Source organism: Xenopus laevis, chromosome 3S (genome assembly GCF_017654675.1).
Source record: "Xenopus laevis strain J_2021 chromosome 3S, Xenopus_laevis_v10.1, whole genome shotgun sequence".
Taxonomy (NCBI): domain Eukaryota; kingdom Metazoa; phylum Chordata; class Amphibia; order Anura; family Pipidae; genus Xenopus; species Xenopus laevis.
In genome coordinates, this window is record NC_054376.1 from 50,211,769 (window position 1) to 50,231,635 (window position 19,867).

General features: G+C 38.8%; 1 protein-coding gene across 1 annotated transcript in view; it reads left to right on the forward strand.

Annotated features, from left to right (window-relative positions):
- Positions 1–14,018: 14,018 nt before the first annotated feature.
- Positions 14,019–19,867, forward strand: part of shc4.S (SHC (Src homology 2 domain containing) family member 4 S homeolog) — a 44,600-nt gene continuing 38,751 nt past the window's right edge. Inside the window, exon 1 of the mRNA XM_041588286.1 lies at positions 14,019–15,502. Coding sequence (XP_041444220.1) covers positions 15,008–15,502 — 495 coding nt within the window. The 5' untranslated portion in view covers positions 14,019–15,007. The remainder of the gene's footprint in view (positions 15,503–19,867) is intronic.

The window sequence follows — 19,867 nt, forward strand, 5'->3', positions numbered from 1 at the left end:
TTAATTCAAACAGCGGAATAGGTGATGCCTTGTCACAAGAAGGAGACTCTAACACCCAATATAATCTTTATGCAGATATGTGCCTGTGTTTTACTCACAGCAAGATTTTTACATGTTTGTCAATTCAGGCATCATAAACAAATACATACCTTCCCTTTAGGTTTGTTTGCAGTCACTGTGTCATGTATAGGATCCATTATCCAGAAACCCTTTATTCAGAAGGTTGCTAATTACAGAAAAGTTTTCTCCCATTTTAAATAAATGATTCAAAATTTTAAAACCTATTTCCTTTTTCTCTGTAATAACAAAACAATACCTTGTACATTATAAATCCTTATTGGTGGGAAAACAATACTACTGGGTTTCTTTATTTATCCAGAAAACCCCAAGTGCCTGCATATTATATACAGTACATAAACTGCATCGAACTAAATCGAATACAACGGTATTCAAAAATAAATACCAAAAATGACACAAAACATCCTATCATACTAGATTATAATGATCCATCAGCGTTTGAATTGCAGAGCGAGCCTTCGCCTTTGAGGAATTTTTATTGATTGTACCCTGAAGAAGTCACTGATGGGTTATGAAACGCGTTGGGTTGCGAATCCTCTTATTGTCTACTGATACGCTGTTAATGCCTATAATAAGTGCACTTTATTCCTAATAAAATTGAATATTAAAAGAGATCACACTAGGGGAGCGCGCCCTTGCAATTTGTTTTATAGATCCTTCCCGGGTTCACCATCTGTCTTTTGATCTAGTTGCGCCCAGAAAATAATTGGTAGTGGTGAGTTTATTACTCATTGGGACTTATGAACCCATTGCACTACTAATCAAACTTTTAGCCTTGACTTCAAGGGAACTGGATTTGGGTATACTAAAACAGACGTTTTATTAGCCCACTCTTCATCCAAATTATTATTTATCTATAGTGTACCTCTAAATAAAATGTAGCTCTATTTAGTATTTGATACACTTTCTCGTGTTAATACATAAAAAGAACATCTGACGTCTCAAATTTTAAAAATCTGTTCAGTAATTGTAACTTTCAGTTCAATAATATGGTGACTCAAAAAAAAATAAGGATTGCACACTCAGTCTTAAATAAAGATAAAAAAAATATTTTATTAAACACTTACATAATAGCAAAGGCATTTTTTTTATACCTTTTGTATTTGTATAATATTTGGCCCCTGATGAAGACCACCTATGTGGTCGAAACGCGTAGGGCGACCTGCTATTATGTAAGTGTTTAGTAAAATATTTTTTGTATCTTTATTTAAGAGTGTGCAATCCTTATTTTTTTTGAGTTTGTAAATGTTAGGAGGCTTCTTTGGGACGGCCCCCTCAGGTATTAGCAACTCAGCATTTCTTTTTGGGTGTGCGCTTTCCAAATTGTATTTTGTTCCAATAATATGGTTTATCTGCCTGTAATATGAAGTATTTTTTTCACCAGTTTGTGTGTGCAATTAACTGGTATGGGAAAAAGAAAGGAGTAGCTTCAAGGACGATTCTCCTAAGTACAAGAATAAAAAACACATTACAGCAAACTGATAAGAACTGACTTGGCAGATGTTACACATAACCTTCAAATATCTTTTACCCCCTATTTAGCAATACATTTTCACAAAGACTTGAAAAAATGTAAAAAATAAATCCGAATCATATGACTTTTTCGGATTTGATGCTAGAAACCTGTGACTTTTTTGGATTTGATGCCCAAAACCACAAATCTAAGGTTTTTTTCCTACGAAAAAATCAGAAAGGTCTATATAAATACACCAGTAAATCCTCAAAAGTAATGCTGCTCAAAGTCCTCTGTCAAAAGAAACACAGCATTTCTTTCCTTCGATTGTGTACACATGGGCTTCTGTATCAGACTTCTCAGCTTAAACCTCCAGGGCTTGGGCATGCTCAGTTTGCTCCTCTCTCCCTTTTCCCTGCTGTAATCTGAGCCCAGAGCTATTAGTGAGCAGGGAGATACTCTGGCAGGAAGTGATGTCACAGCAAGCTAATATGGCAGCTGCTATCCTAAACAAACAGAGACAGTAGTCTAGAGCTGTTTACTCAGGTATGGAAAAACATTCTAAAGGATAAAAATGGTGTTCTAGCTTGCACTGTTGTGGCTAATCTATTAGTAAACTGCCTTGGTAGCTTTCCTTCTCCTTTAAAAGCCCAACCAGAAATAATCAGACTTTAATAAAAAACCCTGTAAATCTGTGGTATGTTTTAGGTTTGTCTAAAATGTGCTGGCGAGTATATTTTTTATGGAATGTAGCAATTCTATTTGTCAGAAAGGCAAGCGGGCCTGCATACCAAAGCTCAGCACCCGTAAAACCCCATAGGTTTTCTGCTTTGCTACAATGCATTACTGAGTAGTTCTCCAATACTATCTCATTTATGTCATTCTTCATAATGGAATAGTGCAATGCCATTGGTCAGAGGGACAAGCTTTCGATTAGTGTATAAATGGATCACATGCTGAAGCTTAATACATTTGTCCTGTGCCACAATACACAATACAGTAGTTGTCCAATCGAATTGTAGAGTCTGATTGGTCAGATAGGTAGGAGTATTGCAGGCAGGCTGCATCACTTAAATATATGTATTCCATTCAATGCTACAAAGGGCTAAAATATAGAAGGAATAAAATTCCTATTTGGCTAGTAGTAGCTAAAATGTGCAGGCAGCTTTTTGTCGTTGACATCACATCAATCTAAATGTTTCTCATTTATGTCATTCTTCATCATTTACATGTACAGAAACCATAGATCTCCCATAATGCAGTGTGAGGGCTTTGGCTATGAGGTCTTTACCCGGACCCTTAACCCTGCTTGTGTGTAAGAAATATCAATCAATGCCTGAGGTAATACCACGCCATTTACAGAAGAGGGCGCCCTGCTGCTTCAGCACCACAGTTCGTCAATGAACACTCTATGAACAACATTGCCGGTAATGTTTCACTCCACTTTTTACACAGCATGATAAAAAAAAGGCCCCTAAGCGGTTGTTCACATCTGAATTTACTTTTCGTATGACACAGAGAGTTATATTCTGAGACACTTGGCAATTGGTTTTCATTTTTATTATTTGTGATTTTTGAGTTATTTAGCTTTTTATTCAGCAGCTCTCCAGTTTGCAATTTCAGCAATCTGGTTGCTAGGGTCCACATTACCCTAGCAACCAGGAATTAATTTGAATAAGAGACTGGAATATGAATAGGAGAGGCCTGGCTTGAAAGTTGAGAAATAAAAACTAGCGATAACAAACCATACAACAGCCTTACCAAGCATTTGTTTTTTAGATGGGGTCAGTGACCCCCATTTAAAATTTTGAACTATAAAAAAAAAACAGTTACAGGCACAGACTCACAGAACTGCTCCAAGCAGCCTTAAACATAATAAGGATAAGCCAGTGTAGAACTCCCGCCTAGGATGTGTAAGGTGGATTAGACATACATATCAGCAATAGGAATTCCACTTCTGCAGAGAGTTTCACTAATGTTCTTAAAACTGTACAGTGAAAGCACAAAACCTGTATAAGGCATAAGGCAGTTGCTGGTCGGGTAGCGGGTCCAAGCAGGTAAGAATGGGGGGGCGGGTTTCAAACATCGGTTCCACACAGGACTCTAACTCAAGAAACAAGATATTTAAATTTGTATTTTAGAGAAATATTTACACAGGGCAATATCACACCATGTATCATAAAGTGCACACAGCCACTTTAAAATAAAAAGCACAAAACTAAATGGTTACGTAATCTGTAGCTAGGATATTGACCCAACCTGCTGCTCTCAACCATAGCCAATAAATCAATACATTTTTCTGAAAATTTCTTGTACAGGAATAACTCCATAAAATTGGGAAAAAAAATTAATTGGGCAACTTTTTCATATTTGTCACCAAAAACTGCAACTTTTCCGTATTTGACGCCCAAAACCGCCAACTTTTTCAGAGACCACTAAATCTTCAGATCATTGAACAAAACTCAGCGCAGATCAGGATTATCAACAGGACATCTGCCATTGACATCTACATGAACTCGGCAGGTCTGAGTTGGGAGTACTTACTTTATTCTGACTTTCAACACCATCTGCGTTTAATAAATCTTGAATTTTTTTTTCGATGAAAAAAGTCTGACCAGAGGACTTTAATAAATAACCCCGTTCAGTTTGATACCTAATTTTGACACAATTTTGGAACCCCCCCAAGTTAGTAAATAAGAATAAAGGCTTTGCAGTCTCTCCCTTTCCCACCGCACAGCTCCAGGAGCATCTTCTCAGCAAGATTCTCAATTCTCAAATAAGATTGCTAAATTGCTTTCTTTTTCAAATTTTTATAAGAAAAACCTGAATCTACTAAACTCTTGGATTATTACCATGCAATGTACAGAATATAAGAATATTATAAGTCAAAGATGAGTTCCATGACTGATATAGCACAAGGCCAAACATCAAGTGCTTTTATACAGGTTGTGGAACTCTGAGGTGACTTCTAATATCCTAATATTTTTCAACAAGAGGTACTTTATTATAATACACAAGTTTCAGTGAGTCGTCACAAAAATGACATCACTAAGCTCCATTTATAACTGATGACATCACTAAGATGCTTATAGCATATTCATTGCTTGTGTGTATATATATATATATATATATATGTATATAGATATAGATAGATATATATATATATGTATGTGTGTATGTATGTGCATATATATATGTATATATATATCTACTACAAGAAGGTCCGCACTCTCAGGACATATAAAAATCATAATATTTATTATAAATGACTAACATTTCGGCTAGGTCCCTAGCCTTTCTCAAAGTAACAAACTGAACATTAAACCGCCTTAACTATACAGTGTGGCGGGAACAAACAGCTGGTAAATGTCACATGATCAGCAATTCAAGTACTATTAGTACATTCACTTTAAATTGTCACGGTCGGCACCCTACACCAGAACAGATGCCAAGCACCCTGGTCTCGGCTCGACTTCACCAGTTAAGTGACCGCCTTTGGCCTCGGGAGGAGCCCTCGGCGTACTCAGATGCCACCTGGACTTAACGAGAGGTACAAGGCATATGTTCTGGCAGGCAATGGGGCACGACTGTTCTACAAGGATACTGGAAGATAGGAAGACACCAGGAACCGGCAGGCCGGGCTAGCACAAGCAGGTAGAATAATCAGACAGGCAAAAATCAGGATAGAGATATCGAAGAATGGTCAATGGACAGGCGGAGGTCAGGATTGGAGAAATCAGCGTAGAAGATCAGGCAGGCAAGGGTCAAACACAGTAGATCAAACCGGAGTCAAGGAAAAGCACCCAGGAACAAGCTAATATGAACCTGACAACGGGCAATTTGCTGAAAACCAAATTCCCCTTTTAAACTGTTTGAATTTCGCGACAATGCACGCTGACGCCACACGCCAGCGCGCATGCGCCTTTAAATAATGTACGCGCGCCGCGCGCGCGCCCAAAGGGAAGCCGGCACAGGAACAGCCTGGATGCAGGCGGCGGGCATCCCTGCCAGAGACACGGTGGACGCCCCCGCATGCCGGGAGCACACCGCTAAACCACCAGGGTAAGCGGATTTCCTTACATAAATACTTAAATTATCTAAAATCCACATACTGTATAAACCAAAACTAGACAATATATATCCCCTAGTTCATTTCAATTAGGGCTCTTACAGACGAGCGTTTTTACCTGCGCTCCCCTGCGTTCCGTTTTTCTGCGTTCAGCCACAGGGGAGCGCAGGAATAGACGCATTACATTTTTTCCAATGGGGCTGTACTCACACAGGCGCGTGTAGGCGCCGAACGCAGGTTGAGACGCAACATGATGCATTTTTCCTGCGTTCGGCGCCTACACGCGCCTGTGTGAGTACAGCCCCATTGGAAAAAATTTAATGCGTCTATCCCTGCACTCCCCTGAGGCTGAACGCAGAAAAACGGAACGCAGGGGAGCGCAGGTAAAAACGCTCATCTGTAAGAGCCCTAACAGTTAAAAACAAGACATTTGTAACCACTGATGTTTATCTATTTAGTTACTTTAACATGAAACAAATTAAAAAATAATGTTACAATAATGTCCAAAATTTAGAGTATATTTAGCACTATGTATCAATCTACCAAACTATCATGGGCTATTGCATCCATAGTTCATTTAATTTAATCCTATTATAAAAATTCTATTTCCCCATTCTTTGGGAGCTCTCTATATGATAAGGTGTCAATGTTGTACTATTACATATCTTTGTTTAAACACACCTGTTCCTATTTTGCTCTTTGGAGAAAGGAAACTAATCTGCTAGTTAGTGGGTCTTAGGGCTCTTACACATGAGCGTTTTTACCTGCGATCCCCTGTGTTCCGTTTTTCGGCGTTCAGCCGCAGGGGAGCGCAGGAATAGACGCATTTAATTATTTCAAATGGGGCTGTACTCACACAGGTGCATGTAGGCGCCGAACGCAGGTTGAGACGCAACATGCTGCATTTTTCCTGCGTTCAGCGCCTACATGCGCCTGTGTGAGTACAGCCCCATTTGAAATAATTAAATGCGTCTATTCCTGCGCTCCCCTGCGGCTGAACGCCCAAAAATGGAATGCAGGGGAGCGCAGGTAAAAACGCTCATGTGTAAGAGCCCTAAGACATATCGTCAGACAAACTGTGTACAAGGAGACTGTGTTTTATACAAGTTGGATCCATTTATAAAACCTATAGCACACAATGTGTTCTCATAGGGACAAGACATAGGTTAGGAACCCATCATTTATACAATAATATTCACGTGTGGATGGGTGGGAGTATGTCCCGTCTTTAATGATACATATATCGCCCCACTTATATAAATATATATCCAATAGCCCCATATGTGTAAGTTAAAATCACCCCGTGTCAATATTGATACAAATTGCATGAAAGGAAAATGTGTACCCATATATCAAACTTGTACGATTATTACTTATTCCCCAAACCACACCTCAGGGTAAATAAATCAGACTTTAAAAAGGTTAAAAAAAATGTTGCCAAAAAATCTAAGGATAAAAAATAAAAACGAAAAAATACTAAAAGTATATAAAATTATGCAACACCGTGTGTAGTGGTTATAACCCCCTCAATGTAAATGAAAGTTCCATTCTTTTAAGTAGTGTCCACCTATTCATCCAGTGAAGTGTTAAATCATGCATGGTCTCTTTAGTGTGCATTACACACTCCTTAAGCAGCTTCACAAATGTGAGAGAGAAAGTCTTCATGTGAAATCTTTGTACAGTATTGTTACCTCCGACCGCAACCTGTCACTCAAGCGCCTTGGCGAACCCTTTGTACTCATGGAAGGAGTGGGCCGACTTCTGGTGCTTCTTGTGGTCGTCTTTGCAGCAGCATAGGACCCACAGGAAAACCGGATCTTGCTTCTAGGATCCCAGCTGACCATATGCTAGAGCTGGAACCAGCAGTACATTTTCGGTGATTACTCCGCAAGGTTAAACCCGACATCATCGCTCACCTTGCATGTAGGATCCCGGATGCCCATGTATTGTGGCTAGAATCAGCCGGGCTGCTCTCAGGGGAAACTCTGCACAGGCTGTCGCTCCCCAGGTGCATTTAACCACACTGCTTAGTGGTGCACAGCTCCTTTACACACACACGTACACGCACACGTTCAGAATAATAGCAGTGTGTTTAAAAACGTGAATAAAGCTAAAAAATAATCCTTCGGGAATTTATTTATTTATTTTTTCTCTTTGTTTCCATCTTCCACATAAGAATCACAAATTGGGGGATAGGACGGATGAAACAGGTTGCTAATATGACTGGAAGAATATGTGGGCTTTAAATGAGAGGTGAAAAGCCTATATATACTTAGAATCTTCAAAAGAGAGAAGCCCCCTATAAAGAAATATTGCCAAAAATGGAGACAAAATATGACCAATTTTCAGAATATATAGATGAGAGAAAGGAGTCGTTAAAGGAAAACTATACCCCCAAAATGAATACTTAAGCAACAGATAGTTTATATCAATTTGAATAACATATTAAAAAATCTTACCAAACTGGAATATATATTTACATAAATATTGCCCTTTTACATCTCTTGCCTTGAACCACCATTTCGTGACTCTATCTGTGCTGCCTCAGAGATCACCTGACCAGAAATACTTCAACACTAACTGTAACAGGAAGAAGTGAGGAAGCAAAAGACACAACTCTGTCTGTTAATTGGCTCATGTGACCTTACATGTGGTTTGTATGTGTGCACAGTGAATCGTACGATCTCAGGGGGCGGCCCTTATTTTTTAAAATGGCAATTTTCTATTTATGATTACCCAATGGCACATACTAATAAAAAAGTATATTATTATAATAATGGTTCATTTACATGAAGCAGGGTTTTACACATGAGCTGTTTTACTCAGTATCTTTTAATAGAGACCTACATTGTTTGGGGGGTATAGTTTTCCTTTAAGGATAATGAAAAAGAGAATAAGGCCAGATATGAATATATATGTGTAGCCCTTCAATGGACATCAAACGAGTTTCGTTGTTGTTTTTGTGATGTTTTGTATCTGTAATTGTATTTGGATGTATTTTCTTTCTTCTTTGTTTGTATTCTTACTCTTTTTATCTGAAAAAAAAAGGAAAAATCTATTAATAAACTATAAGCAAAAAAAAATAATAATCCTTATAATACATTTTATTTCCATACACGCAAATGTTTTGAAACATCGCACATTAGGGATGCACCAAATCCACTTTTTTGGATTCGGTTGAACCACCGAATCCTTCGTGAAAAATTTGGGCGAAAACCGAACGGAATCCAACTCCTAATTTGCATATGAAAATCAGGAGGAAAAAAAAGGCCGCTCATGGATAAAATGTGTTTTTTGTGACTAAAATTAACATGTTTGTAAGCATTTGGATTTGGTTCAGCCAGGGACGAGGATTCGGCCAAATCCGAATCATACTGAAATAGGAGAAATCCTGGCCGAATACCGAACCCGAATACTGAACCGAATCCTGGCTTCGGTGCATCCCTACTGCACTTTCTATTCCAAATCAAAACATGAAGCAAAATGTATCAAATTTGTGTTTTTCCTTTACAGAAAGTGAAGAAAAGGGAATATTAGGCTGTTCCAAAAAATAGCAGTGTCTGTATACTTCTTTACAAACTCAAACATTCACTGTATAAACTGAAAAATGTTTCAATAATTTGCTTTCCTTTGAAACAACTAATATTTAGTTGTATAAGCAGTTTCTGAGCAAGCCCGGATTTGTGGAGAGGCCACCAAGGCCCCGGCCTAGGGCAGCAGGATTTTAGGGAGGCGACATTCTGCCCAACCACACCAACATTGGTTCAGAAACATTGGAGATGCGTAGATAGTCGGTTTATAAATCTCCCGCGCTCCAATCCCGATGATGAAAATTTGAGCGAATAAAAGGGAGGAACTTGGGCGACAAACGACAGCGGACCTATGGAAATGTGACCCTGTTTCTCTGAACTGCTGTGCATCTGTGTTACATGGAGTCAACCAACTCCTGGCACCTGTTACATTTCACAATTCTGAATTTCTTGCTTTTGCCTCAGAAACAGCATTTTTGATGTCACCCCACATGTTTTCTATTGGATTAAAATCCTGGGATTGGACTGGCCACTCCATAACGTCAATCTTGTTGGTCTGGAACCAAAATGTTGCGGCGTGTTTGGGGTCCTTTTCTTGTTGAAACACCCACTTCAAGAGCATTTCCTCTTCAGGACAAGTCAACCTCTTCAAGTATTTTGAAAAACAGGTAGAAGGTGGATTACGAGGCCAGTATGTTAAAAAATGTACAATTTATTACTTACATATAAATCTCTAAAACACTGGCCGGCCAGGAAACACAGTGAATAAATTATAAATAGATATGCATAAAAATAATTACCGTACTGATTCAATCCAGGTGGGTAATCACTTTTCCTGTAAAGAAAAATATAGTAACTGTTCCTTGGTTGTGGTGTATGCTTGTAGATTGACAAAAAAAAACTGTGAGTTGTAGGTCAGCAAGATAGAAAAGTTATTTCAATTGTGGGTGTAGATCAAGATTTTTTTCCCCCCCATATAGTGAAGCAGTGAAATATGCAGAGTGCTTTTCTTAGTGGATTAACAGGAAGATAGATGACTGGCTATAGATAGAGAGCCAATTGCCTAGGAGATGTATTGGGGCGTCCCCCACTCCCTCCTCCTTGCCAGCTGTAAGAACCCCCCAAAAATAATTGGATTGATCTCACCAGATTCTCAGTTCCGTTTTTTTCGCTACACTAGGGCTTTCTCAAGCAGTTAGAAAAACCTTTTTCTAACTGCTTGAGAAAGCCCTAGTGTGGTGAAACGCATTGGGATCACTCCTTAGGTTGGACTTTCATTTCTGTACGCTTTTTTTCCAAACAACGAAAAAATCGTGAAAATCTATACCTTGCCGGCACTTTGTGATCTGCTAGTTCGTGGGACTTTGCAGGGGTTCTAACCGATAGCTTGGCTTCATAAAGGCGTCTTCTAATTGTAACAGTACTCAAAGGTAACCTGATCTTCCTGGAACTGATAATCTGCAAGGTTTTTGCCATTTGGCTATTCTTCTATACATTCATATGGTAGTTTTCCATTTTCTTCCATGTTTTTCAGGTTTTGGTGAGATCATTTTAGCTGGGCAGCCTATCAGTTTCTGCACTTCTTTATCTGTTTTCCCATCTCCAATCAAATTTTTAATCAAAGTACGCTGATCTTCTGAACAATGTCTGGAACGACCCATTTTACGCAGAGAGAAATGCACAACATTTGCTGCTGTAATTGACACCTGTTTTTTAACAGAATGAATGATTTTACAAATTGAACTCCACACTACTATTATTTCAAGCCTGAATTAATGATTCAATAACACAGAATCAGCAGCATGCATGTTATGACTGTTGGGTGTGTTGTTTTTCTATAACTCTACTACACCTTCTTGTAAATTATTTGCATCCCCTACATTTATAAATCCTCATAGCCAGGGTCTGACTGGGCCTGGTGGGACACCAGGGAAAGACCTGGTAGGCCGAGCCCTCATGGGCCCCACAGAACCAGACCCACTCCCCCAATCACAGCCGGAGGAAAGAGGTAAAAGTTATGCATCATGATATATGGTGTGGGGGCAGGGGCAGATGCTGAAAGGAGGGCCCTTGAGGTTGCAGCCCCAGTGGGCCCAAGACACCCCGGTCTGATGCTGCTTACAGTCTAATCCTATGGCAGGATTTCAATGGTAAATTGCAGTAATAGACGGCACCAATCATTGATTTGTTGTCTTAAAATGCCTTTATTGGGACATAGGCTCTGACCCCAAACACCCGGCAACGTTTCAGACCTTTCACGGTCTTTGCCGTGGCTTGAGAAAAGACCGTGAAAGGTCTGAAATGTTACCGGGTGTTTGGGGTCAGAGCCTATGTCCCAATAACGGCATTTTAAGACAACAAATCAATGATTGGTGCCGTCTATTACTGCAATTTGAATTGATGAACGGATTGAGGCTGGGAACCGTTGGACGTGCATCATACTAAAGTTTTTTGGAGGTGAGGGTGCTGACTGTGTAAATTGTGAAAAGGATTTCAATGGTATTTAGGATGAAGATCCATATTTACTGTATGTAACCATACTGGTAAATAATCTATAGGTCATTTCAATATACTCATACATTATAATGTGCCAAAGTGTATTGAAATGCGAGCAAAGAAACTCAGCTCTGTGATTGTAAATAAAAACCTATTCCAAAGGACATTAGGGTTGTGCTGGGAAAAACTCATCACGTGCCTGTTGTGTTTTTTATTTCTGGCGCTCTATTACTTCTCTTAACTTAGAATGAGTATTTTACATTTCTGGGTTATTCTTTGATTTGTGCTTTGTCTCTTGTTGTCTGCCAGCCCCCAGTAAGATCAAAGCTCCCCAGCAAGGAAAAGGCTAAAGGGGACACAAAGGGGCCTATTTATAAAGCTGGGGAAAAACTGCATGAAACTTGGTGTAAAATAGATGGTTAATGGATAAAGCTGTAGCTTTCGCTTCATGGGCAATTTGCACTGTGCATTGTCCTTAACACAGCAAAAGAACCAGTAGTGGTATTTATAAAGGACATGTTTGCACTCTGTTAGGTTAATGATGTGGCACCATTATTTATATTGAGTGGAGAGGAGGAAGTGCTGCAGAAAAGGCGCTGCAGGATCCATCATGAGGATAAAAACAGCAAGTATATATAATGTAAATTTCTTCTGTTTAAAGGCACTCTGATTTGATTAAAGGAGGAATAAACAAGAGACTCCCTACACAAAAGCAGGTGAGTCTACATAGCTACAAAAAAGAATAGAAATTAGTTCACAGCTATAGCCCCTCTTCCATAGTTCTCCCGGACATGGTCTTTGTTTAATAAGCAAAACCAATGGAAAAAATTAAAAATTTGTCTCATAAAGTAAAAACCACCATTTATTATACCATTTAAAACAAGTGGATGCTGTGTAATGGATGCCTAACACCCCCTAGAGAACCCCTAATCATATTGGTTTTTAATTTATGAGACAGTGTGCCTACAAACTGTTTCCATTGGTTTTTCATTATTGCATTCAGAGGAGCCCTGCATAAGTTGGAGCCCTGATTTCTCACCTGCTTGTCCTTCAATTTAAATTTGTCCCTCAATTTAAACAGCAAGGAGGTGAATCTGTATTTTTTTGTGTATTTTTACAAGTTATGTGACCCAAAGTCCCTTTGAGCAAAAGGGATTGATTTATTCTGCCTCTGTGCAAGCTCATTTTAGGTTTCAGTGCAGAGGATGGATTCCTTCCAACATGGCAGCTGTGAGCGTCTTAATGGTGATAAATCTACTAAGCATTTAACATCATAATAAATGGATTCATTTTTCAGACACAAAATATAAGTCTTATTCTGTACAGGTTCCATTGAACAATTTGTACATCTGTGTATCTGCAGCCACAAAGTGAATGCCCATGCTCTGGTCATATGACACTTATTATGAAGCAAGTGCCACTTTTTCAAATGAGTGCAGGATTTTGAGGTGGCTGCACCCAAAAGTCTTTGCAACTAACTGTGCTGCCCTATAGCACAGCTCTGCACTTTTGATTTAGTTGTGCCAAATTTTCCACTAGATACAAGTTGCAGCATGTTTGGGAGGAAGAAGCCCTGCTTTTGCTACAAACATTAAGTATAGGGCTGCTGATGTGATTGCTCTGCTAGGCACCTACTATTGTACTTAGTCCCAAGTAAGGGTCATGTGGAAAGAGCAGAATCCTGCCTGTGTTTCCCCCTTACATGGCAGGAGTGACTTGAGCTCAAATGAACAATATTCTATACCATGCACAATATTCTATACCATGCACACTAATCTACACCATGCACAATACTCTATACCATGCACAAGTCTTTACATTCTGGCATTAAGTGCAAGAATTTGTGCCAGATTGTAGACATACCCAGTGAGTTATTTGCACCATTGTTGCCAGTCTGTTCTAAATCTGTCCCACTCTATTTCTGGTTTTCAGACTGAAAAATATTTAATATACTTCCTTTGATCTATTTACTGTACACAGGTAGGGAATATATATATATATATATATATATATATATTAATCTTATGCTCAGGACATGGATTTTCCAAATAATACAATTTGTCTATTAAAACTACATTTAAATACACAAGGGGTTTCCATAATACAATTTGTCTATTAAAACCACATTTATATGTATGTAGAAGACACAAGGTGGAGTATGAATTAAGGTTTGATGCTGCTAACAAGGACAATTATTCATGGCACAGCCACCGTGGGCTTTTGGTTAAGGCAATTTATAATGTCCTGAATGTTGACCTATTTCATCTTCTGTGTAGCTCACTCCCTATACCTGAGAAAGGGTCTCTGTCTTTTCTCTTGTGGGTATAAATATAGATGTGGGAGTGTAAGGTATAAACTCATGAATATATGTATATTGCTTACCAGCTGGGTGTCCTGAATCTTTTTTTATAGAATCATAATGTACAGTATGTACCTACTGAGTGCTGGCAATAATGGATCATCCTGTTCATGTAAATGAAATGAAAGCTAAGGATTGCAAATACTGAGTTTTAAGGAACAAGGCCTCGGTGAGTAGGCTTACAATCAAATAGACATCCAGTCCATGAACACACATACTGTGCTGTTAAAAGAAGCGAGCTGTAGCCAGCAGCTTAGTGTTATTGTGATGCATGAGTCACTCTGCTCTGCTCCTATTGGATAGCAGCAGAACACCCTGGGGATTGCGAGTCGATTACATCCATTCTCGGCTTCATTCACAGAATTTATAGCATGCAGACATAGGGAGCGATTCATTCAGAAGAGTTCATTCATGGAAAATTTGCAACGCCCCCAAAATCCTCAAGTACAGAATGCCCCCACTGTGCCCTGGCTCATTCAGGAGATGAAGGATGGCAGCCAGAGAGAGGATTCTGCTGTGGATATTTGGATCCCTGTGCTATTTTTGAGGGATTACTCTGATAATTCTGCTGCTTTACATCTTTACTCATCACTCAAGCCTGGATTTTAAAGGGGTTTTCTCCCATTCCTAAAGTGGATTTTCTGCCAGAAACATTGGAAGCTTTAGGGGATAAATGAAAACTTGAAAGATATCTAATAGCGACAGAAGACAAATCTTTTTAGACTACTACTGATATGTAAGAAAATAAATGTTTGTTAATGACTTGGTGCCAATATTGTTGGATTTTTGATGCCACAAAGTATTTTTGATACACGTATGAGATTATTTTAGAACAATAATTATATGCTTGCTATCATGGAGGCCTTTCCTGGCACTGATATTAACCTTGTATATAACTATTTCATTTGAAACTAGCCGGAACCATAATAAATGAGAACTGAACAAGGCCCTGGCTTTATATAGGCTATGAGAGAACACACAAGGGACACAGTTTGCATAGAAAGCTTCTACGACCCCCAGTAATGCTTCAGCGAACGAAATACAGTCGCTTTAGGGATGAGTCCTTAAGCACTACAGAAGACAGTGCCCAGAGTGGGCATTTCAATGGCAAAACCTGTACCAACTCCCATGCAATGGCTACTCCCTCCTTATCCATTGAAAATATCACCCTTGTGACACAGAACACTTCAAACACTTTATGTTCTTTGATACCAAAAATGGCTAATTTCAAGCTATCAGGTGCAGGAAGCCTGCTTGGCTTAAAGCATTTCTCTCTGGGGACTAAAGAGGTGCCAAGAGTGAAACTGACAGAAAGCCAAGTTGCTCCGAGCAGCCCACCTTCTACAGAAATTACTTTCAACAGCTACTTATGTACATCTCATGTAAAACAGGATGTGGATGTGACTGCAAAGCCCCAAGATGAGAACATGCATTCAGACAACGAGAAGTCAATGCTCAGTTCCACTCCGCACATAAGTCCCAGCAGAGTCAGAATGGGCCCTTCTTATTGTGTCCGAGTGAGTACTTTTATTTATATACCCTTTATATATTTGTCATTTATCAGTGGCCTGATGTGAATTTGTAATCCTATTTGTCAGTGTCTTTCATTTCTTTTAGATAGACTTTAAATGTATGTAAATTTTAATTTATGTGTATAATTTGAGGCATCAGTATTACCGGTACTGCTAAGGCATTCAGTACAAAGGAGCTGCACCCTCAAAAGGCTACAGCTCAGGAAAGCAGTATGGCATCTCCCATACATTTGCTTGCAGGAAGAACTGCAAAGAAGCACATATGGCCTCATTCCCTACTTTAAGGGAAATAATTAGGACATTAATTAGGTACCATTTACAATTACAGTGTAAATGCAACATTGTTTTCTGTAGCAACAGTGTTTGCATAAGTAAAAAGCTCAGAAATTACTATATCCTATATCCTAAGTATAAATGGGTAGTGGAAATGTGTTGTGTACATTCACATTATCTATCTATATGTCTGTCTGTCTATTATCTACAGTATCTATCATCTATCTACCTATTATCTATTGATCGGTCGATCTATCATCTATCTATCTATCTATCTATCTATATCTATCTATCTATATCTATCTATATCTATCTATCTATAGCTATCATCTACCAATCTATGTCTATCTAGCTATTATCTATCTATCTATCTATCTATCTCTCTCTATCTATCTATCATTTATCTATATATTATCTCTCTATATCTATCATCTACCTATCTATATCTATCTATCTGTCATCTATCTATCTGTCATCTATCTATCTGTCATCTATCTATCTATTATCTATCTATCTATCTATCTATCTATCTATCTGTCATCTATCTATTATCTATCTATCTATCTATCTATCTATCTATTATCTATCTATCTATCTATCTATCTATCTATCTGGGTTGGTACCCTTGACCTAGAATTCCATATGATAGAAAATGTGTTTCAAAGTGATAATGATGCAGACTTTTGCTCTACACTCACTCAACAATACATTGTGCAAAGAGCAGCTGCTTCTAAACGACCTTGAATCTTCCTTTGTGTTTTTGAGTTCTTTTACTGTATTTAGAGTGCCTGTAATCTGTTTGTCTGCTTGTTCTTCAAAGCATTCACTGACTTACATATATGGCTGCAGAGGATTCAGGATTCAGTTCAAGATTCGGCTGCATTCTGACACTTTCTCAGTGCCTGGCCAAACCTTATCTGAACCCTTAGTGCTATGTTAACTGGACAACTGAAGCAATTTCTTAAAAGTGGATTTGGCACATATTTCAATATGATAATTCAGTGTTCAGCATTTGATTTCCATCTGAATCCTAAAATTATTGAATTGGTGTATCTGTAATTATTTATGTAGGGAAGTATAAAATGCCATAACATATTTTTAGATTATTTTTTCCCAGCAGAGTTGGCAATTAGAGGCAATTCTGTGAGCTGTGCAATCAAAACTCCCTATGGTGTTTCCCTTTTATATTGGGCTTAATGATGTCACTGTTTTCACTATAAAAATGCAGATGGGGGGGGGGTAGCATTGTACATTTCTGAGTGTCTCAAACTGACGGCTCCTCTATTGTATAATAAAGCCCAACAGAAGATTTATTTGCCGTTTGAATGTTTCCTTGCTGTGGATTATTTTTTTAGTAATAATCCATTTATAACAAACTACTTCTCATTTTAGAAATACTTTACCACTTTATTGTATGTGGCATGAGCAGCTGAAAAAGAGGAAGCACTTTAATGAAGTGAATTTCAACGACATAAAAGCTTTTATTTAGCTATTAGACAGGAATAGGGTTGCATACATACGGAAAAGATCAATATCAGCCCCTTTCTAATCCAATGCCTGCACTAACAGTTATTCATAAGCACAACAGAGGTCTTTGTTATCTTAAAGGCCTAGGGGAAAGGTCAATTTTATAGGAAACGTTTGTATTAAAAGAATATGTGTATAATACTAATATCACTATTGAAGCACTACTGCCTTCCTTTCTCATACTGGTTCCCATGTTTCAGCCACGGGAGGCAATTGCTTACCGGTAATTGCTTTTAAAATGCTCTAAATATGGCAAAACCTTAAATCAGGCTTAGTTTTATTGTGGGGGTAATATTGATCCCCATTGTGTTGTATATGCTGCCACTACTAAACAGTATAGTGCAGTAATATAACTTGACTTTCCCAGACCCCTTTCCAAAAAAATGTTTTTTGGGAGGCCCTGTAGCCTGGGTCAAAAGTCTACTGTATTTAACCACTGCCGAGGCAATTTTGCAGTAACACAGGTTGATTCTTAAAGGGCATGTAAAGGCAAAAAAAAATAAAATCCCATTTTTACTTTCTTTAATTAAAAAGAAACCAGCCATGCAGAACTCAAGCAGCTTTGTTTATGACAATCCCTAAGCAGCCCAGACCACACTGAGCATGTGCACAGTCTTAGTCTTGCAAAGAAGTTTAAACAAAGTTACAAGATGGTGACCCCCATGTGGCCAACTTTGAAAGCATAAATTATTTGTTTGATTAGGCTTGTGGTGCAGTAAGTTCATGTTTATATTTAGTATAAAAAAATCCAGCATTTCTAGCCTTATTCTATTTTAGACTTTACATGCCCTTTAAATCTATAGCAGCTAGACTTTTGCTGCCAATACCTCATTCTCTCCAGAGATTACATTGCCAATTAGGGCTTATTTTAGATATCTCATATTTAACCCTACACCTGAAATCTATTGTTTAACTGCAATGGGCATTTTTGCACTCACAGGGTCCCTGTGCATTAAAAACAATGATTGCCTTTGAATATTCACTTTTGCTGCTATTGATGTAGGTTATATCAGCTGGAAGGCCTCAGACACAGGTCAGACATTTATAATTACATACCGTATATACTCTAGTATAAACCGAGTTTTTCAGCTCCCAAAATATGCTGAAAAACTCTACCTCGGCTTATACTCGGGTGAATAGTCGCCGGCGTCTAAGAATAGTCGCCGCGCCTAAGAATAGTCGCCGGCATCCAAGAATAGTCGCCAGCATCCAAGAATAGTCTCCAAGAATATTCGCCAGCCTCCAAGAATGGTCGCTGGCATCCAAAAATGAGACGCCGGCACTTCCAATGGGAGCAGAAACCCTCAATTTTTTTTATTGAAACTTACAGAAGCTGCTGCATTTCTCACCCTAGGCTTATACTCGAGTCAATAAGCTTTCCCATTTTTTGGAGGTAAAATTAGGTACCTCAGCTTATACTCGAGTATATACGGTAACTGTTTTCTCTAGTCAAGGCCTAAGCCTTTAGACATGCCAACGAGCCCCTTTTTCTTTATAAAGTACAGCTTTTAGCCAGCTACTGAGATTTCCTCTTAATTTGTTCTAATTCCAACAGGTCAGTGTTGCTGTTATGAAGGGAAATACTGGGTAAAAAGGCCTTTATAAGAAGTGAGCTAAAAGCCATGGCATTGATACACATGTGCAATTGTCTGCTTTGGTATCATAGAAGCAAATGTTTACTAGCTTGCCTTGCTCAATGCATTTCCATAGACTGAACCTCTCACAACAATGTTCGTTGACCTGTTTCTTAGTCAATCACAAAGTGAATAAGGATGTATAAATGATATACGATTGTAATACATGTCCCCATTTAGACCGTTCTAGTAGGTCATCAATGTTACATCTAGGAGCACAATAGGTTTGCCACCTGTTTTTACCCAGGCCGCCTGGTTTTCAGAAGGGTTGTCTTGGTGAAAAATGGCTGTGCTGATTTCCAAATCAAGAAATCCCAACAGCACTTTGAAGTTAATGGTTTGGCTGATCGCTTTATCATAACCCCACCCCATGGCATCACAGACCTGTCCTGAAATGTAACCTCTTTTTGCCCCTGACATCATCTGACACCCCCCGCCCCAGAGTTCCCTAGAGCACTCCTTCTCTATTATGTGCTAGATAACACCAGTGCAACCACCAATAGCAACTAATCAGCAATTAGTTTTGATCAGTCTACTATAAATTAGAAAATGAAAGCGTGTTTGGTTTCTATGAACATTTTAGTATGGGGATATGGTTGCCTTTTGGAAGCAAAGTACTTTGTTTTTCTTAAATGCATTTGCAGATCAAAGGTTGTTTGAATGGGTGCAGTCTCCTTTTGCACTTGTAAGGGAGGCCCTGCCACAGTAACCTCCTGCTGTATTTCAGAAGAGCCATATGATACGAGAGAACAAAGCAACTTCTTGTTCTGCAGATGTCTGCTTCTCAAAAACATCTCTCTATCCCAAGGCTACAGTCATAAATACAACTTTTTCCCTTGCATATGGCAAGAAAACTGTGACTAAATTCCTCTGCATAAAGGCATGGGGTGTCAGATGTGTCTCATATGAATCTGGC